The following is a 22,517-nucleotide window of genomic DNA, read 5'->3' on the forward strand; positions in this document are numbered from 1 at the left end:
AATTTTAGCATAGTGTAGTGGTTTCTTATTTTGGTGTTAGTTTGTGGTTCGCTTAATAATTAATGATACTGGGCATCTTTTCATACATATAAGTTGTCATCTGTTTTTGGTGGAGTATCTTTTAAATCTTAGGTCTGTTTTTTTTTTTTTTTAATAGCATCCCGCCCTGGGCAGTAGTGGCACACACCTTTAATCCCAGCACTTAGGAGGCAGAGGCAGTCAGATCTCTGTGAGTTCAAGGCCAACCTGGTCTACAAGAGCTAGTTCCAGGACAGGCTCCAAAGCTACAGAGAAACCCTGTCTCAAAAACAACAAAAAACAAAAAGAAAGAAAGAAAGGAAGGAAGGAAGGAAGGAAGGAAGGAAGGAAGAAAGAAAGAAAGAAAGAAAGAAAGAAAGAAAGAAAGAAACCTCCTGATCCTTCTGCCTTCCCCTCCTGAGTAAGTGCTGGGCTTGTAGGAATAAGTCACCATGCCCTGTGACTGTGAAATACCCCCCCAGCTTTTAAATATGAAGACTGAAATCACTGATTTGAGCACTTTGTTCTTCTTCTTTTTAAAAGATGTATGTATGTATGTGTGTATGTATGTATGTATGTATACATGTATACCGTGTTCTACATGCATATATGCTTGTAGGCCTGAAGAGGGCACCAGATATCATTACTGATGGTTGTGAGCCACCACGTGGTTGCTGGGAATTGAACTCAGGACCTTCAAAAGAACAGGCAGTGCTCTTTTTTTTTCATGGTTTATTTTTTTATATTTAAAAATTTCCATCTCCTCCCCTCCTCCTCCCCCTTCCCTCCCCTCCTCCTCCCCCTTTCCTCCCCTCCCCTCTACCCATACCTCCCCTCCCTCCCTCTCCAGGCCAAGGAGCCATCAGGGTTCCCTACTCTATGTTAAGACCAAGGTCCTCCCAACTCCCCCCAGGTCCAGGAAGGTGATCGACCAAGCTGAGAAGGCTCCCACAGAGCCCGTCCATACAGAAGAATCAGAGCCCAGCGCCATTGTCCTTTGCTTCTCAGTCAGCCCCCACTGTTGGCCACATTCAGAGAGACGGGTTTGGTCGCATGATCCATCAGTCCCATTCCAACTGGAGTTGGTGATCTCCCATTAGTTCTGTCCCACTGTCTCCATGAGTGAACGCACCTCTCACGTTCCTGACTTTCTTTCTCATGTTCTCTCTCCTTCTGCTCCTCATAAAGACCTTGGGAGCTCAGTCCAGTGCTCCAATGTGGGGCTCAGTCATTTTCTTCATCTATCGCCAGGTGGAGGTTCCCTCACGGTTCTGACTTTCTTTTTCATGTTCTCTCTCCTTCTGCTCGCCCTCCTATACACGAAGGATAAGGAAGCAGAGAGGGAAATCAGAGAAGTATCACCTTTTACAATAGCCACAAATAGCATAAGATATCTGGGAGTAACTCTAACCAAGGAAGTGAAGGATTTATTTGACAAGAACTTTAAGTTTTTGAAGAAAGAAATTGAAGAGGATACCAGAAAATGGAAGGATCTCCCCTGCTCGTGGGTTGGGAGGATCAACATAGTAAAAATGGCAATTCTACCAAAAGCAATCTATAGATTCAATGCAATCCCAATCAAGGTCCCATTAAAATTCTTCACAGAGATTGAGAGGACAATAATCAACTTTATATGGAAAAACAAGAAACCCAGGATAGCCAAAAAAATCTTATACAATAAAGGTACTTCTGGAGGCATTACCATCCCTGACTTCAAACTCTGTTACAGAGCTACAGTATTGAAAACAGCTTGGTATTAGCATAAAAACAGAGAAGTTGGCCAATGGAATCGTATAGAAGACCCGGATCTTAAACCACAAACCTATGAACACCTGATTTTTGATAAAGGAGCCAAAAGTACACAATGGAAGAAAGAGGGCAATCTTCAACAAATGGTGCTGGCATAACTGGATGTCAACCTGTAGAAGAATGAAAGTAGATCCATATCTATCACCATGCACAAAACTCAAGTCCAAATGGATTAAAGAGTAAAAGCACTCCTCGCGGTCCTGGCTTCCTTGCTCATGATCTCCCTCCTTTTGCTCCTCATCAGGACCTTGAGAGCTCAGTCTGGTGCTCCTATGTGGGGCTCTGTCATTTTCTCCATCCAATGCCAGGTGAAGGTTCTATGGTGATATGCAAGATATTCATGAGTATGACAATAGGATCTGGACATTTCTGGCACCCTCTCCTCAGCTGCCCAAGGAACTAGCTGGGGGCGTCTTCCTGGATACCTGGGAACCCCTCTAGAGTCAAGTCTCTGCCAACCCTAGAATGGCTCCCTTAACTAAGATATATAATTCATTGAGACGGTGGGACAGATCTAACGAGAGACCACCAAGTCCAGTTGGAATGGGACTGATGGAACAGGGGACCGAACCGGACTCTCTGAATGTGGCTGATGGTGGAGGAGGACTGAGAAACTAAGGACAATGGCAATGAACATGAACTCTACAGCATGGACAGGCTCACTGTGAGCCTTGTCAGTTTGGTTGCTCACCTTTCTGGACTTAGGGGGAGCTGGGAGGACCTTGGACTTAACATAGTGAAGGGAACCCTGATGGCTCTTTGTCTTTGGAGAGGGGTGGAGTGGGGGTATGAGTGGAAGGGAGGGGAGGGAAGGGGGAGGAGGAGGGGAGGAGATGGAAATCTTGAATAAAAAATGAGAGAAAAAGAAAAGAAAAAAAAAGAAAAAAACACAAAAAAACAGAAAACAATGGATAAAGACCTCAATATTAATCTGAACACATTGAGCTTGATAGAGGAGAAAGTGGGAAGTACTCTACAACAAATGGGCACAGGGAACCGTTTCCTATGCATAACCCCAGCTGCACAGACATTAAGGGCAACATTGAATAAATGGGACCTCCTGAAGCTGAGCAGCTTCTGTAAAGCAAAGGACATTGTCACTAAGACACAAAGGCAGCCTACTGACTGGGAAAGATCTTCACCAACCTGCAACTGACAAAGGTCTGATCTCTAAAATATATAAGGAACTCAAGACACTAGACTGTAAAATGCCAGTTAACCCAATTAAAAAATCAGGCAGTGCTCTTAACCACTGAGCCATCTCTCCAGCCCCAGAGCGCTTTCTTCTTCATCCTCTTTTTTCCCACATATGTTTTTGTGCATGATGTGTATGTGTGCTTGCCTGTATATGAATGCATGTATGTGGGTATGTACACAAGTGTGTAGAGGCCTGAGACTGACATTGTGAGTGTTCCTCAGTCATTTTTCCACACTATTCAATGAGGCAGTGTCTCAGTGTGGCTCAGAATTCACTGTGTGTTACAGACTGTTCCACAGAAACCTTGTAGCAGTCCTTTCGGTCTCTGCCTTTGAGTGCTGTGATTACAGGTGTTATCTGGCTGTGAACTTTCTGTATAACAGGGTCCTCAAACTCATGACTCTCCTGCCTCCATTTTCCTGTGCTAACATTACAGTTGCAGACCATCACGTCCAGTTGAAACCTTCACAGTTTATAAACTATTCTTCTTCTTATGTCCTAGCATATACTCTATTCTATGTGTACATGCTCATTGGCCCCAGTATTCTGTGGGGTAGTGTTTAGTGCCAACCAAGTCATTGGTTTGATGATATTAAGTTTAATTTACCTTTTGTTGTTGACTTTCTGGGTGCTTGCTCTATCATTTACTGAGAAAGGAACACGTATGTTTCTAGTTGTAATTATGGCTTTGCTTGTTTTTTTTTGTAGTCAGCTTTGTGTCTTTTGAAGCTCTGTAACTGGGTCCATAAAGATTACAGTTATCATTGTCTTCTTGATTAATTGACCCTTTATCATTATGAAACAGCATTCTTTAATTCGTATAATATTCTTTTTTTTTTTTTAAAAAAAAAATCTTATTTATTTATTTATTTATTTATTTATTTATTTATTTATTTTGTATGCGACATTCTTCCTCCATTTTGCCCACATCCAGAGGAGGGCGCCAGATCTCATTACAGATGGTTGTGGTTGCTGGGAATTGAACTCAGGACCTCTGGAAGAGCAGCCAGTGCTCTTAACCACAGAGCCATCTCTCCAGCCCTCGTATAATATTCTTTTCTCTAAAGTTTGTTTGGTGCTAATGTAGCTCTTTTTCCTCAAAAGGGGGGAATTTTTTATGTGGCTCTCAGTTTTAGAAGTCTTGTTGCCTTTTGCAGGTGGTAAGGCAGAGCCAGCAGGCAGAGCGTGCCTGACAGGGAAACTGTTCATTTCCTGCCCAGGAAGCAGAGAGAGAGTGTGGTTTGTGATCTGGGCTTCTAGTACCTGTATGTCACACATGACCAAACTTTGTTCTGCTAGGCCACACCTACAGGTTCTACTACTTTTAGGTATAGGGTTGTTTTGTTTTTGTTTTTGTTTTTCTTGTTAGTGTATCTTCTCCTGTCTGTTTTTCGTTTTATTTTATTTATTTTTGTAGTACTGAGGGTTAGGCCCAGCGTGGGATGTGCTAGTCAGGTGCTCTTCACATTGAGCTATATCCCAGACTTTGATTTATGTTTTTAAATTAACAATACATACTAGACAGGTATGTTTTACACCTATAATGCCAGTACTTAGAACACTGAAGAAGGAAAATTGCCTTGAATTTGAAGCCAGCCTGGACTTCATAGTGAGATTCTTTCTTTAAAAACGAGGGGAGACTTCATCCTAATGAATTATTCCTGTTATGAGTATAAAACGTCCATCTCCATCTCTTCTGATTGATTTTAGTTTGAAGTCAATTTTGTTAGAAATTAGATGGCCACACCAGCTTGTTTCTTAGGTCCATTGGCGCCGAAAGCAAAGAAGGAAGCTCCTGCCCCTTCCAAAGCCGAAGCTAAAGCAAAGGCCTTGAAAGCCAAGAAGGCAGTGCTGAAAGGCGTCCACAGCCCAAAAAAGAAGAAGATTCGCACATCACCCACCTTTCGGCAGCCCAAGACCCTGCGGCTACGAAGGCAGCCTAAATACCCCTGGAAGAGCGCGCCCAGGAGGAACAAGCTTGACCACTATACCATCATCAAATTCCCCCTGACCACCGAGTCAGCCATGAAGAAGATAGAAGACAACAACACACCTGTGTTCATTGTGGACATCAAGGCCAACAAGCACCAGATCAAACAGGATTGTGAAGAAACTCTACGACATCCATGTGGCCAAAGTCAACACCCTCATAAGGCCCGACAGAGAGAAGAAGGCATATGTCCGGTTGGCTCCTGATTATGATGCTCTGGATGTTGCCAACAAAATTGGAATCATCTAAACTAAGCCCAGCCGGCTAATTCTAAATATACACTTTTTCACCATAAAAAAAGAGGGGGCTGGAGAGATGGGCTCAGCGGTTAAGAGCATTGCCTGCTCTTCCAAATGTCCTGAGTTCAATTCCCAGCAACCACATGGTGGCTCACAACCATCTGTAATGAGATCTGGTGCCCTCTTCTGGCCTTCAGGCATACACGCAGACCAAATATCGTATACGTAATAAATAAATAAATAAATAAATAAATAAATAAGAGGGGAGGTGCAGCTGGTGGTGATGCATGCTTTTAATCCCAGCACTCGGGTGGCAGAGGCAGAAAGATCTCGAATTTGAGGCCAGCTTTGGTCTACAGAGTGAGTTTTAGGACAGTCAGGGCTACACAGAAAAACCCTGACATGGAAAAACGAAAGCCAAAAAACAAAAAAACAAAAGCCCAGCCAGCACTCAGGAGACAAATGCAAAATGCAGGAGGATCTCTGTGAGTTCAAGGCCATCCTGGTCCATAGTGAGCTCCAGGACAGCCAAGACTACATAGAGAGACCCTGTCTTAAAGAAAGGGAGTGGTCTCAAAGAGTAGTATATGAGCCCTAGCATACATGAAACCCTGGGTTCTGTTCTCAGCATGGACTGTGTGAACCAGGTATAATGACATGCTCCTGTAATATCAGCACCTAGGGATGGGGGCAGAAGAGTCAGGAGTTCAGGATCATCCTTGACTACATAGAGAGTTGAGGCTACCTTTTGACTACCTCAGACCCTGCCTCAAACAAACAAAACAAAAGCAATTAAACATTCAATTTAAATATCTCCTTTTGGAATCTTTCCTGAAAATCACAGTCTAGATAATGGGTGCTGTGTCTCATAGCCTCTAGGTTTATCTCATATAACACTTAACATACTAATTACAGTCTGTTCCCCTGCCTGTTTCCTATCAGTTTGCTTGAGGTCAGCATCTTCTAATGATCCCCACTCTAACACTTAGTACTGGTACTCAGCCCAACTAGGAAAGAAGTCAAAAGTTTGTCCCTCCTCTGCCATTGTTCCCTTTTACAGTTTCACATTTCACAGCTGATTTCTCTGCCCTTGTGTGCCCAGTGTTTCTCTCACCTGCTTTCTCTGGGCTTTGTTGTAGCACTGCATATGGCCTTTAAGAATGTGTCCTTTTGGGGTTTTAATAGACCAGGAGAGTGTCACACAGTAACCTAGGCAGAAGTGGGCCTGTCATGACGCCTACACCCAAGGCCCAGATTATTTTTTACAGTGATGTTCAGAATTTGATATTGACATCATACTGGGAAATTAAGATTCCCAGGTAGTGGGGAGGGAGCATCTCAGGCAACCCATTTTCCAGGCTACACTCCATTTAAGTAGAGCTACTTTGGGAGAATTTTGTAACTGCTATAGTTTGCTCATATTTAGAATAAGCAAAACAAAACAAAACAAAAACAAAAAAACCCTCAGCTATTGGTCAATTAATTTTAAAATTACTATTTTTATTTTATATGGGTGCTTTGCTTGCATGTATAGCTATGCACCATGTGTATGCCTGGTACCCACAGAGGACAGAAGAGATCTCCAGAAGTGGAACTGGAGTTAGAGATGGTTGTGAGCTGCCATTGAGTGCTGAGAATGAACCTAGTTCCTTTAGAAGAGCAGCTAGTGTCCTTAATCACTTACTCACCTGCCACTTCAGTGAATTTTTTCTTCCTCTTTCTGAGAGAACTTTTAAGGCTAGCGCTCATGAAGAGTTGTCTCTGTGCTGGTAACATACCCACCGCCTTCTACAGTAAATACACTAATGAACTTGTGACTGAATGAATCAGTGAATAGTGGTGATAGAAAATGTAGCCGAGGCTGGGCTTAAATACCCCTACCGCCCCTGCCTTACCTCCCTAGTTGCTGGAACCCAGGTGTGTGCCGCCATAGGTGGTTGGCTAGCTGCTATTTCTTTAGAACTTACTATAGGAAGGAACGGTCCTCGTATCTTCACTATACCCTTGTGAGAGCTCTGCTTATCACCATTTCTAAGTAGCAAAAATGAGATGAAGAAACTTTTAGCAGTTTGTTCATGGTCTTACACTTAATAAGTGATGTTTGGTTCAAGGCACAAGATTATAGAGCCCACATTTGTAACTGCTGTTTGACTGACAGCCCAAATGACTGACTGAGGCTGATCAAGTGACCAGCTAATTCACTAATAGCTGTGTGAAGGAGACCCAAAGGTTTTGGCAACTTTCCTAGTAGACATAATTCTCTTGGGACATGGGTTTGAAACCACAGAAGTAGATGAGGGCTTCGTCTAGAGGTGCCACAAGTTCATTATATGAGAGAGATACTGACTCAGGAGCTTATTTCGTATTGCTTATTCTTTTCCTGGCAAGAGAAAAGATTGGCTGAGACCTACTATCAGCCTTGGCTCATCTCTGGAGAATAGCTGTAGTTGAAGTGCTAGGAGTAAGACTTATTGTCCCTTCTGCTGATGTGACCTTACCCCAAGTACCCGCATGACTCACAGCTTCATTTTGTACTGAAATGTCACCTCACTAGAGAAGCTGTTTCTTCTTTTAAAAAACAAAAAATAAACAATAACAAACATTTTTCTTTTTACTTTTATCCTCTTACTGCTAAATTTTAATAATGGACTTTTTACCACTTCATGTGTTTATTGTGGTTTTTTCTTTTTCATTTGTTACATTACTTATTTATTTTTAAGACATGGTCTTACTCTGTAGCCCTGGCTAGCTTGGAATTTCTACATAGACCAGGCTAACCTTGAACTCACAGAGATCACCTACCTCTGCTAGAATTAAGGGCTTGGGGCTGTAATGATGGCTGATTTTCGTGTGTGAATGTGTGGAGGTCAGAGGACCATTTGTAGGAGCTGCTTTTTTTCTTTCACTTTGCAAGTCCCAGGGATTGAAACTCAGGTTGTCAGGCTTGTTAACAGGTTTTTGGGTGTCTTTACCCACCATGCCATCTCATAGGCTCAGTTAGACTGCCTGTTTTGTGTTTACCCTCAGAATCATAAACACCAGGGGAAATGTGACTTTAGTATTCTGCTGTGTTTCTAGGTTCTAGAGTGTGATCTAGCAAGTAGGGGTGTTAAATAATTATCCCCATGACTTATTCTTGAATTGGAGACAACCTGCTTTCAAGCACCTATCCTATGGCTTCAGTAGCTTCTTATTTCCTTGTCTTTATGCATGACCTTGAACTCCAGACAGACTGCAGTCTGTTCTCCAAGCATGAACCACACCTTGTAGTTCTGGGTCTTGCTCTTCTTATTTCTTTCTTTGGTGCAATCTGAATCTCTGTCTATCAGAATTCAGATCACTCTGTTTTTTAAAAATGAATATTTATTTATTTATTTATTTAGTATGTGTATGTGTGCCTGCATGAGTCTATGTATACTACATATGTGGAACTGGAGTTGCAGTTGTGAACCCCCTGATATGCATGTGCAAACTGGACCAGGGTCCTCTGTAATATTAATAAGTTTCCGGGGGCTGGAGTGATGGCTCAGTGGTTATGAGCACTGGTTGCTCTTCCAGAGGTCGTGAGTTCAATTCCCAGCAACCACATGCTGGCTCACAACCATCTGTAGTAAGATCTGGTGCCCTCTTTTGGCATGTGGGCATACATGGAGGCAGAATGTTGTATACATAATGAATAAATAAATAAATAAAATAAGTTTCTTTAGTTATAGAATCAGCTCTCCAGCCAGTGAACTCCTTTTTTAAAAAATGAATGTATGTACAAGCAATTACTATAGATAGATAGTGCTAGATTATAAGCTACAGACAGTACTTGGAAATAGGGATCTCCTTCTTCTTACTTCTCCGTTTCCAGTGCCTAACTTGGAAGAGTACAAAATAAATGTTTATTGAGTGACAGTGAATGTTTTACAGAAAGGGAAATTGAGGCTATAGCAATTAATTTGATTTATCCCAATTAGTCCATGGCAAATAAGATGGAAATTAAGGTCTTTAGCTTCAAATTTGTATTATATATTTTATAATACAAGTCTGTCAGGGCTAAGCCTGTAATCCCGGTATTCTGGAGATGGAGGCTGGGAGGACCAGGAGGTTCAAGGCCAACCTTGGCTACATAGCAAATTTGAAGCTAGTACAAGCTCCATGTATTCTTGTCTCAAAAAACAAAATCAACAAAGCAACTGAACATACCCCAAAACAAAGAAAAGATTGGAGATGACAGCGCCCTTGTAGATGCTCTCTCTCTTTTAAAACTTTTCTATATTTTTGAGAATTTTTATACATGCATACAATGAAATATGATCTCATCTAGTCCTCCTCCCAGCTTGTCTGTCCCTCCCAACACTCAATTTTTCAACATCATGTTTGTTTTGTTTTAATAACCCACTAAGTCCATTTTTTGCTGCCTTTATGTGTACATGGGTTAGAGCCATCTACTGGAACATGAGAACCTACTGGCAGCTATATATATATTCAATAAAGAATGATTTCTCCCTATAATTCTGCAAGTATATCTCTTTTGATAGCTGTCTATAAGACTCTAGAGTATGACTTTTCTTGTTCTGTGTAGTATTGTTCATCATTTTTCCTATAGATGGTATCTTTGGTATTCTAGGGACCACATGGACAGGTTTTGATGAAGTCTGTGGTTTTATGATATTCTCTTGCTCTGATGTCACTCCTGGGATTTGGATATGCCAGTCATCTGTATCTGATGTCTTATAAGCTTTTCTTGCTGAATTCGTAGTCTCTCTACTGATAGTGAGCACTCCTATCTTGCTGTGGCCCTCTTCCCTAGCTTAGCCTAAAGTTTCTATTTTCTTCTCTTTTGGATGGAGGAATACGGTCTGAAACCTGGTAGTGTGTGCTTGTAATCCTATCATCACTCTCAATGAAGAAGTGGGAATCTCAAAGTCATCCTTTACTTCATAGCAATGTATGCGGATCTACCATGCCTAAATGAGATCCCACCCTCAAAACAAAACAAAGGCACTAACAACAAACCACATAGAATGAAAAAGTAGAACAAGACTTTAATTTTAGGTACTTGCGTCTTAGGGATAAGATACCCCTAGTATCTCAATAGACTGTGAGTGAAATCCTGTTGGAACTCAGAGTTGCTATCTGAGATACAGATAACATATAGGATACAGCTCATTATGGCTTATGTTGTTCAGATTACAGTACTTTACGTGGATGACACCATTCTGGCAAGTCCTGCCTAGATGGGACTGCTGCCTAGGTAACTGAATAATACATAGAACTAAAAACAAACAAGCAAAACTTTGCTTTGAGGTTTGGCATGATGTTGAAACCATTATCTCTTTTCCCTGTAGCTTAGCTGTATAGGGAGTCAGAAGCTATCATTGGGGTACAGTGATCCTCTTAGAGAACCTCTGCTTCAATACAGTATTTTAAACAGTAATTCTCAGCTTTGGGGGCAGGGGGCAAGTTTGTCTTTCCAGAGACAAATTTCGCAGTACCGGAAGAAAGATATTTTTGTTGTAACAGCCAGCAGTGTGCTGATGGCGTGCAGTGGGTTCATGCCAGAGATGTTGTCAAATGTCCTGTAGTAATGCAGAACACAGTCCCTACAACAAAGATAAACCCATCCAAATGTCACTGATTCAGAGGCTGAGAACCACTGGTCTAGAGTGACTCTTGCTAGTCTCCATGTCTGTGGAGAGTGCTGATTAGAACATGCCAAGAATCCATGCCTAGGCTTGTGTTAAGGCGTCTTCTTAGTAGACAAAAGGCCCTTGAAGCACCGCTGGCCTCAGGCTTTTCTACCAATAAAAATGGTGTGCCTTCCTTCTACTCTATATGCCAAGCAGAAAGGCTTCTTTGTGTTGGACGAGGCCAAGATCCCTTGGTACAATCACAGCACTGTGCTGATTTCTGTAGTGTACAGGCTGGCACTTGTCTGTCTGCCTCATGTGTATCGCTTTCCTATCCTTCATTACCAGATATTCCAGACTATAGTGAATTAATATGTTGCTAATGGGTTCGGATATATTTTCATTTTAGTAGTAATGGCTAATTCATTATACTTTTCTCAGTATTCTTATTAACATCAACTCCATTATCCTTTTCAAACATTGAGGTTTGAATGTATGTATTGGAAATTAATTTTTCTTTTCTTCCAATGTATTCTCAACTAGGAACCAGACATTTAACCTGCCGTGATTAGACACCCTTTGTGTAAGTCTGTCATCTTGTCTTTTAGGAGCAGTCTTGGAGCACATTCAGTATACCTGCCTCCTTTCTTCTCCCAGCGCCTTTCCCTCCCATGTCTCTGATCGCCTAAGCTACTCTCAAAACCACCCAGCATCGCCACTTTTATCCTGAGCTCCAGCATGTCTGACAGCTTTGGGATGGAATCAGCTTTGCCTTCAACTTTGTTTCATTCAAGATGTCTTTCTGGTTGTCTTTCTGGTAGTCATATTTTAGTGGAAGCAGGAGAATGAAGGGACATATTCCAAATTGCCAGCCTCTGTAGTTTATGTGAGATTTATAGGTATGGTTATGCCTACTACCAGAGGAATATCTGAGGTTTTTTTTTTGTTTGTTCGTTTGTTTGCTTGTTTTAAAGATCGGGTCTCTTTATAAAGCACAGGTGGCAGCCAGGTGGTGTTGGAGCACACTTTTAATCCCAGCACTTAGGAGGCAGAGGCATATGGATCTCTGAGTTCGAGGCCAGCCTGGTCTACAGAACAAGTTCTAGGACAGCCAGGGCAACACAGAGAAACCTTGTCTCAAAAAAACAAAAAAAAAAAAAGATACGCTCTTTTAAACACTATATAAGTGATGGTTTCTATTAATGTAATTATTACTAATATTGTACTTCAGGATCAGTTCATCAGGATACCAGTAGACTCTACATGCAAGTCTGCCCCCTATGAGTCAATAAGAGAAAATCTTAGAATTTTGTTTCTGTATATCTTATTTCAGAAACAAGCACAGAGCTCACTGATTCATTAGCTAGCTTTCCTTGTCTCTGTCTTCCAGGTGCTAGGATTACAGGTGGGTCACCATGCCCACCTGCCATTTATGTGGTTTCTGGGGGACTCAAACTCAAGTCCTCATGTTTGTGTGGCAAATGCTTTACCTGCTGAGCCATATCCTACCTCTGTTTTTTCTTTTACATATTCAAAATAAAATGTATATAGAATTTAAACTTATGTATAGAAAGATATCTTGACCAGTGTTGTACAGTAGAATTTTCTGTAATATAGAAAAATGTACAATTTGTGATGTGTAGTATGGTATCCACTAATCACTTATAGCTATTGGACATTTCTGGGATGACTAGGACCACTGAAGAACTGAATTATTAACCTAATTTTAAGAAATTTTAATTTAAATAGCCATTGGTGACTGCTGGCTGCCTCTTGGACAGTACAATTCTGCATAGAAGATTTAAGTAAGGGAACAGCTGTAAAGTACCCAACTTGCTCTATGTCAAGTGCAAAATAGATATAAGAAGTGGAAATATTACTATTCCCTGTCTTGTAAGAGACTGGACCTCACTTAAGTGACCAGGCATGGGCTCCATCCTAAGTCTAATACTAGTAGATGGCCTCTAGCATGGCATCAGAACTGTTGTGACATGGTTTCAACTTTCTTCTGTTCAGCGTCCCAAAAATTATGTACTCTATTTTAAAAATTTTGTTTCTTTGATTGTTTGACGGTAGAGTCTCAAAGTAGCCCCTTTGGCTCTTGAGCTTACTGTCTAGCCGGGGATGGCTTGAATCCTCGTCCTCCTTGCTTCCTCTTCCCACTGCTGGGATTTACAGGAATCTGCCATGACAGGTTAGCTCCTGGCTGGCCTTATGAAGTAATTCTCCTACCTCAGCCTCCCAGTGTCTTGGGATTATAAGCCATCATAGCTGTCTCATAGTTTTGTATTCTAGCAAAATCCAAATTTGAGTTTTCTTGGAATCTGACTTCATTATATATAAGTGCCTTCCACTCCTATACCTATGAATTATTTTAGATAAACTCCTACTATCTTTTGTTTTATTTTCTTATATCGAGGGATTGAGTCCTGGGACTTTTATCTGCTAAGGAGATATTTTACTACTGAGTCATACCCCAGCCTCCTCACCAAAATCTGACCCCGAACACCTTGGCAACTATTCCCTTTATCTTATGTTTCATTATAATTCTTCAACTATTTCTTTTTAAATTTTTTCTTTAGATTTATTTCAGTGACTTTTCTTCACATGTATATCTGTGTATCTTATACATCCTAGAAGTGGAACTATGGACAGTTTTAACTACCATGTGGGTGCTGTGAATTGAATCTGGGTCTTCTGCAAGAACAAGAGCTCTTAATTGCTGAACCATCTCTACAGTCCTTTGTCCATTTTTTTTAATCCATGCTTCACTGATGCTATTAAGTTTGTGGACTGGAAAACAACTTCTAGAAAGCTTGGTATTATGTGGGCCGTTGTGAATATTTGGTCAAATTGGATGGATGGTTGTTCTCAGTCCTGATAATATTTATAATTTAAAAAGTCATTATTTTGGCCTAGGATGTAGCTCAGTTGGTAGAGTACTTACATAGTATACACAAGGTACTATGTTTGATGCCCAACACCAAATAAACTAGGTATGGTTGTACTTACCTGAAATTGTAGCATTCGAGAGGTGAAGGAAGTAGATCAGAAGTTCACAGTCATCCTCAGCTACACATTGAGTGCAAGGCCAACCTGGGATATATGAGTTCTACAAATATATATATTATTTTGTTTTGAAATAGAGGTAGCCTCAAATTCATTATGTAGCTAATATGTAGCTAATTATGGCCTGGAATTCATGATCTTTCTTTCTCAGTATCCCCAGTGCTAACATTATCCCAGATTACCCCAATGCTAGGATTATAGGTGTGTTCCTACATGCTCAAGTTTAAAAATACTTTTAAATTAAGTTTATCGAGACATAAAAAAGATACAGGTATTATTTTTTTTTTGAGACAGGGTTTATCTGTGTAGTCTAGGCAAGCCTCATACTTACTGTCTAGCCCAGACTGGCTTGAAATTCATGACGATCATCTTGCCTCAGCTTCCTGTATACTGGGATTATAGGAATGAGGCACTATGCTCCGTAACATATTTATTTTAGATATAAAGTTTCATGAATTTTGGTAGATGTTAGCATTTATATAATCACCACATTCAAAATACAGAATGTTTTTTTCTCCTTGAAACATTGCTTTTTATTCTATCTTGGTCAGTTCTGGCTGAAACCAACCATTGATAGTTTTATTGTATTAGAGTTTCATATTAGTAGATCATATAGTGCCTACTCCTTTCAGACTTATGGGTATGTGTTATGAACAAGGGAATGTTAAGCACACAAACATGGGTAAGTTTTAAGTCAGTGTGACCACAATAGCAAGTATAAGTCAAGGCACAGTGCTTCAGAGTATCATAAATTCCTTCAATGCTGTCAGCTTTCATACTCAAAAGCAAACAGTTACCAGGAGGAAAAAGGACAACTAAAGCAAGGAAATTTCTGGGGTAATGTTTTTTTCTTGTCTTTCCACAGTATACAACTGGACCGTGGATGAGGTGATACAGTGGCTGATTACGTATGTGGAGCTGCCTCAGTATGAGGAGACCTTCCGAAAGTTGCAGCTTACTGGCCATGCCATGCCAAGGTTAGGAACTGGGCTGGATTTTTCTCCTGAGGGAGTAGGGAACAGGCTGGGAATGGGTCCGCCTTAAGATTGCTGTGGACAATTCAGTAAGGCTTCATCCTCAACATTCTGTGAAAGCTGCTATTCTCATGTCAGTTGTGTGTTTTCTATATAAAGGAGAAAGGCCACTTTGTACTTGTTCTCTTGTGTGATAATTCTTATCACTCCTGAGACTCATACTAATGGCTTCTGTTTATTGGGTGCTTAGTACATACCAGGTATGCTCAATGGACTTCCCTCTAAGTCTTATGACTTGGGTTCAATCCCTGAGACCCACATCATGGAAAGGGAAAACTGACTCTACAAGCTGTTCTCTGATCTCCACATATACACCATATAACATGCCTCCCCCCACTGCCATCCACAAACAACCAAATTTTTTAGGAAGAGAATTGATTTAGTTACTAAGTCTATAGTGAGGACTCAAAGCTCAATGAGTGTTACATGTAAAACATCAGAACACTATTAGGCAGTGTTAGTAAATACGGATGCCTTTTTCCTTCTCATTACTTAAAAGGAGATAGCAATATAGCTCATTGGTGCCACTGAGAATTAGCTTGTAGGAAGTATGGTGATAATATAAAATCCATTTTGTAGAAGTGACCTTAAGAGGGGTTTAATGACCCCCAGGTTTTCAGAAAGCACACATTTTATATAAGTTACACAGAAGACCAGGTAGAGCCCTAATACTCAGAGAGTCAGAAACAGATGAATCTTTGTGAATTGGAGGCCATTCTGGTCGACATAATGAGTTCCAGGGCAGCCAAAGATGCATAGAGACCTTGTAACATAAGTAAAATAAAAATGTACAGAAAAGGAAATTGAGGTCTTAGGGGAGGAACCGAGCCCCTTGTAATCAGACAAGTGAGATTGCTTAGGACCAGAAGCCAGATCTCCTGACCAACTGTTTATAGTGCCCCATTACCTCTCTTGTAGGTGCCCTTGATTGCCTTCTAAGTTCAGAGGTGATAGTAGCTGCCACTCCTTCATGCTCAGACAGAAGTAGAAACCACACACTGTGATGTCAGGAGCTTTTCTTCTAGCCGAGGAAAAGATAACCAATGGCACAGAGTAGTGTAGTGTTAAATATGCCCTCAGGGAGCCCAGGCACAGTTTCCACCTTTGTTTTTTAATCTTAAACTACTTTCCTTCTATACCTGCTGTGTTTCAGCAGAAAAAAGATGAAGTCCAGTTTTTCTTCAGTCTTTTTTTTTATTTTGTTTTTTGTTTTTTGAGACAGGGTTTCCCTGTAGTTTCTAGAGCCTGTCCTGGAACTAGCTCTTGTAGACCAGGCTGGTCTCGAACTCACAGAGATCCGCCTGCCTCTGCCTCCCGAGTGCTGGGATTAAAGGCGTGCGCCACCACCGCCCGGCCCAGTCTTTTTATTATCTTAATAAGACAAAGTCTTATTATCAGTGTGGTTAAAGGTCAAAAAACTACACTAATCTTATTAGGAGTAAACAGTATTGCAATTACTCAGATGCTTGCTAATAGGGCCAACTTGGTTTTGTTCATAAGCAGGTTTATATATAATAGCAGTGGGTTAGAAGGCCCAAGAACCAGTGGGTCATTGAACATGTTGTTTTGATCTGGACTGGACAGGAGAGCATATTTCTATGTGATGAGATGTAGGGACTAATAAATAATAATCCAGATAATCTCTGAAAACAGAAGCACAAGAGAAATCACTGGTGAGATGCACAGCTGGTAAAACACCTGATGTGTAAGCCTGGTATGCACTTGAGTACCACAAAACCAAGAGTGGGGGGAGGGAGGGAGGGAGGGAGGGAGGAAGGAAGGAAGGAAGGAAGGAAGGAAGGAAGGAAGAAAGAAAAAGAGAGGAAAAAACAAGGTGTGGTGGTGCATATTTGTAATCCCAGCACTTCACAGTGAAATAGGAGGTGGAGACAGGATGTTTTTTTGGAAATTCATGGACTATGTAGCCTGGATTACTTCTCATGGGAGAAATGAGAAATCCCCCTACAACAATGTGGAAGGAGAGAATCAACTCCCGTAATTTATTCTCAGACATCACATGCACACTGTGGCACATGCATGCCCATACTCATACATATCATACATACATAAAACAACAACAAGAAGAAAAAGGAGAAATAAGAAATAAAAAGAAGCATAAAAATATGTAATTAAGTATGGGAGTTGCCACAGATTGTTAGTCCTTCTAGGGCAGAGTCCTCAGGAGACTGTGATAGAAAGGGATCAAATTCTTAGTAATGCTCCCTGTTAGAGACAACTTACTCATTCTGGAAAGATGGCTCTGCTTTTCCAGAGAACCTAGGCTCAATTGCCAGCACCCACTTGGTGGCCCAGCCATCTGTAATGCCAGTTTCCAGGGTTTTACGAGCCCTTCTTCTGGCCTCTGTGGGTACTGCCTGCATCTGGTACACAGACATGCATGTAGACAAAACACTCATTTACATTAAAAGACCACAAACAAACAAAACATCTTACTTGTTCAGACTCTGTGTTCTAGAGTGCAGAGGAGAGCAATCACCAAAAGCTGAATGTGTCATGAATATTTTTGATGTCTCAAACCTGATCCCTATTCTTTTACCTTAACAGGCTAGCTGTAACCAACACCACCATGACAGGGACTGTACTGAAGATGACAGATCGGAGCCACAGGCAGAAGCTGCAGCTGAAGGCCTTGGACACTGTGCTCTTTGGACCTCCTCTCTGTAAGTCGTGTGTAGAAGTCTACTGCTGTGCACAGAGCCTAAAATCCCTAGGTGTGACTAGGCTGAAATTCTGGGTCTCATAGGCACCCTACAGGAAAGTACCTTCATTATCCTACTGGTGTGGAAATATGAAACATTCTTGTTTAAGTCTCCCATATTTATACATTTAATCTACTCACTCATTACATATTTTAAAGAAAGATTTACTTTTTGCTAGTGTTGTGCAGGATTATATAGGAAGACCTAGGTGGACCAACCATAGTATTTCCTAGTGGAATAGCTGTTACTGTTTATAAACACATGGTGGTGGACCAGTCCCACGAAGGACACTGGCAGGTCCCCAGCGGCCTCAGCAGGTCCCCTTGGTGGGTGGGAGACCAGGGTGAGTGGGAGACAGACAGATAAGCCGTGCAGAGAGAGAGTTGAGGTATAGAGTTTATTTAGTGGGTTATGGAGGGGAAAAGGAAGGGGGGGAAGGAAAGGAGAAAGGGGTAAAAGGGGAGAGGGGCAGTAGTTACCTCTTCAGAAGAGGGACAGGAAAAGAGAGAGAAGGCTGGAGAGGAGATGGGGGATCTGCTTGCCTCAGTGGAAGAGAGTAGGGGAGGTTGGAAGTGTGCGGGGCTTGTCTCTTAAAAGGACAGGGTACCCAGGTGACAGGGAAGGTCAACAAAATAATAACAATAGCATCATCATTCCAGGCTGGGGATGTAGCTTGGGTGATAGAATGCTTGCCTAGCACTCATGAGGTCCTAGGTTCCACTTCCACAGAGCCACACTGAAACCACTGTTCTCTACTAGTATGCTGACTGTGGACTCCAGACTAGGTCCAGGAAAAGAAACAGTGTTTGGGACAAGTGGCACATGATCTCTGTCTTTCAGAGAGAGCCTAGCTTTATTCCATGGATTTTTCAAGAGAAGATATTGTAAATGAAGGGAACAACCTAAAGAAGGAAGGCTAAAACTGTTAAGGAACACATAGAGAGTAAATGTCAGTTAGCTGTTAGCTGCCATCACTGGGTTTATACAGAGGAAAGGGACTTGATTGCTGAAAGCTTTGTGTCCATGGGTAGTTGGGAAAGGCTAAAAGGGCTTTTGATGTAGCAGTACATACTTACTAAATAGTTCAGCTCTGGAGTTCTAACTGGTGAGAGTAGTTAGCCTTGCCATCCTTTTCTTATTTTAATACAGTCAAGAAAGAACAAAAAAGACCAAAATTTCTATCAGGGCTTGGTGGTGTCCATCTCCAGTCTTGTACAGGAGGCTGAGCTAGGAGAATGTTGGGTAGTAGAAATCCTATGTATGTGAGGGTTGAGATGTGTGGGAAAGAAACTGTAGGCAGATCTGCCATGAGGGCCATTACTCACACTTGGGCATGTCTTATTTGCCATAACTCTTCTTTGAAAAGCCCACAACTCTGTTCTTGGGTGTGTTTTACTTTTTTTTTCTGAGAGCCTTTCTTAACAATTATACTTAAGTATATGTTAAAATATCTTTATCAAACCCCAACTCTGCTTCATAAAAGCAAAAGGAAGAAAGTACAGACAAGTACTCTAGATGGAAAGATCAGCTAATATAAGGACGAGGATCCTGGTTCCACGAGGTTAGGTCTAGACGATCAGAGTCAGCAGGAGTGGTCTTCATGGAGGACGTTAGACTGGTACTACGACATGAATGGGAACAGTTTTCTCCTAGGCCCATTTCATATAGCTTGTATGCTGAGTGTGATCAAAACTAAAGGCAGTCACGGGTCAGAAAACTGCCCCTGAGATAAGCAGAAGAATCATAGCTAAGAATATTTTATACCATCTAGAATAGCATAGCTGTAACAATAGCAATAATATTAGTTTCTGCTGGGTGTGGTAGCACGCAGCTTTAATTCCAGCACCCAGGAGGCAGAGGCAGAGGCAGGTGGATCTCTGTGAGTTTCAGGGCAGTGTGGTCTACTTAGCAGGTTCCAGGCCAGCCATGCTACACATTGAGAACCTGTATGTAAAAGAAAAGAAAGTTTGGACTTTTTGGTTTCTTTTCAGACTTTAAAATTTTTTTTACTGGCTTATGTATTTAGTTATCTTGTGTGTATGTGTTTACATGTGTTCACTGGTGTGCACATGCAGATGCCAGAAGATGGTCTTGGATCTTTCAGAGCTTTAGTTACTGGCATTTTTGGAATACCTAGCTTGTTATGTGGGTGCTATGATCCAAACTCTGGCCCTCTTGATTGCATAGCAAGTGCTTTTAACTGCTGAGCTGTCTTTCCAGCACCTAATAATAGTTTCTAAAAAATGGAAAATAAATAGGAAAAAGTTGCAACTCTTCAACTTTGTTGATGATAATGTAAAGTGATGCAGTTACTATGAAAAAACAGTCTGGTGGTTCCTTAAAAATTAGACATAAGAGTTACCACAGCCCAGCAATTACACACATAAGTATATAACCAGAGAAATTGAAATAGGTACTCAAACAAGTACATGTATTCACTTGTTCATAACAGCATAAGTCTAAGGCCAAATGAGGAAATAATGTGAACTAACACATTGTTTTCTATACATTCAGTGTGAGTGTTTGCAACCATGAGAAAGAAGTGCTGATACACACTACAATATAAATACCTTTTAAAAAAACATTATGGCCTGGTAGTGGTGGCGCACACCTTTAATCCCAGCACTTGGGAGGCAGAGGCAGGTGGATCTCTGTGAGTGTCAGGCCTTGTCTACAAAGTGAGTTCCAGAACAGCCAGGACTATTACACAGAGAAACCCTGTCTAGAAAAATCAAACCAAAACGAAACCACACCAAAACAAAACAAAATAAAACCCTTATGCTAAATAAAAGAAATTAGTTACAGAAGGTTACATTTTTGTTTCCATTATATAAAACACCCAGAATAAGTAAATTCATAGACACATCCTAGAGTCAAATTCATATTGGTGGTAGGCAGGAACTGGAAAGAGGAAGGAATGAGAAGAAAAAAGGGGGGAATTTTTTTAAATAGGGTCTTACTCTGAAGTTTAGGCTGGCCTAGAGCTCGTGATAATCCTCCCCCCTCAGTCTTCCCAGTGCTGGGATTACAGATGTAAGCCAAGGACACCAACCCCTTCACCCCCTCCCACACAAGAACTCTTTAACTCAGGCTGGTCTTGGATTCTTGACAGCTGTCTCCTACCTCAGCCTCCTAAGAGGACTGCAGCTTTTTTCTTCCCTTCTCAGCACTGGGGGTCAAACTAGGGCCTTGTGCACGTAGACAGGCACCTTACTAAGCCATACCCACACCACATTTCATAATTTTGTTTTGAAATAGAGTCTCAGGATATTTCCTAGGCTGGCCTTGAAATAATTCTGTTGTCTAGGCCGTCCAACTGAGAAACAATAATAATGATAATTGAGAAATAATGATGATTTTGGCACTGGGAATGGAACCCAGATTTTTTTCATATGCTAGGCAAGTGTTCTTCCATTGATCCATTCAATGATCTCGTCTTCCTCCACTTCCTCTTCCTGCTCCTGCTGCTCCTGCTGCTGCTGCCGCCATTTCCTCCTTGTAGCCTTGACTATCCCAGAGATTATTGTGTTTATCAGGCTTGCCTTGAACTCATAGAGATCCATCTGCCTCTTCCTCTTGAGTACTGGTATTAAAGATGTATTACACCACACCCTGCCCTCTCTTATTTATTTATGAGCAATAAGTTTTACTTTGGGGGATTAGATTTGCTTTGGAACTAGGTAGAATTGGTGTTAACATATATTGAGAATGTACTGTTTGCCCCTGAATTGTACATTTTAAAATAGTTCATTTGTATAATATGAATTTTACCAAGTTGCTACTTGGAGAAAAATTATTTTATATGTATATATGTATGTGGGCCTGTATCGGGAGCTCCCAGCCTCTGCACTCCCTCAGGGTTCAGAACAGGACTTCTACAATAAGTGAAGACTGGCTTGGGAATGGGATCTGAGGGGAAGAATGAACTGACTCAGGCCCTTTTTTCCTTCAAGTTTCTTTATTCCTTGGAGGAAGACGAAAGAAGGAGGGATGTTCTCTTCAAGGCTTTCAGTTTATATGGGCATACAGACAAGGTAGCAATCCCATAAGTGGTAACAATAGTATCAAATATGCATTTCACAGAGTCAGGAGATGCTTACATCTCAGAGGGGGTGTGGCTGAGAAGGTCCCAGGCAGATATTGGGATGATCAACTAAGAATGGGACCTTTTAAATTATTACAGAATTCTAAGAGGAAGTTTTTGTACACTAACTATATTTCTTGAGTATAACTAGATCTGTCAGCTGTACATTCACTGTGTAATATTTGTGGTGCTCGCCGCAGGCCTGAATGCATGTATGTGCACTACATGTGCACAGAGGCTGGATGAAAGGCCGTGTATGCCCTGGAACTGGAGTTAGTTATTGGTGGTTGTGAGTTCTCCAATATGAGTACTGGGAACTGAACCCCAGTCCTCTGTGAAAGCAACCAGTGCTTTTAAATTCTGAGCCATCTCTCCAGCCTCCCTCTTTCTTAAAACCTAAGCAGCAAAAGGAAGAAAAGATATATTGTACTTTTTCAAAATATCAAAAGAATAAAGAATAGCCGTGGGTGGTATCTTTAATCTCAGCACTTGGTAAGCAGAGGTCACATATACCCCAGAGAACCTCTGGTCATACCTGTAATTCCCAGCACTCTTAAGGTTGAGGCAAAAGGATTGCTGTAAGTTTGAGACTAGTCTGGGCTGTATTGATGAGCTCCAGAACATGAAAGTGATCAAAAGAATAGATTATGATTCCAAATCAATCTGGACAAGGTAAAGATCGAGTGAAATAGATAGACACAGTCTATATGGGTTAGAAGCACTAAACGGAAAAATGCT

General features: G+C 41.3%; 1 protein-coding gene across 2 annotated transcripts in view; it reads left to right on the forward strand.

The window, feature by feature from the left end:
• The window catches only part of Stim1 (stromal interaction molecule 1), a 191,299-nt gene that overhangs the window by 140,325 nt on the left and 28,457 nt on the right, over positions 1 to 22,517 (forward strand). For both annotated transcript variants that reach the window (XM_038329554.2, XM_038329563.2), the window contains exons 4-5: positions 14,807 to 14,918; positions 17,541 to 17,656. In XM_038329554.2, the coding sequence (XP_038185482.1) occupies positions 14,807 to 14,918; positions 17,541 to 17,656 (228 nt within the window). The remainder of the gene's footprint in view (positions 1 to 14,806; positions 14,919 to 17,540; positions 17,657 to 22,517) is intronic.

The sequence above is a fragment of the Arvicola amphibius genome, chromosome 1, assembly GCF_903992535.2.
Source record: "Arvicola amphibius chromosome 1, mArvAmp1.2, whole genome shotgun sequence".
Lineage (NCBI taxonomy): Eukaryota > Metazoa > Chordata > Mammalia > Rodentia > Cricetidae > Arvicola > Arvicola amphibius.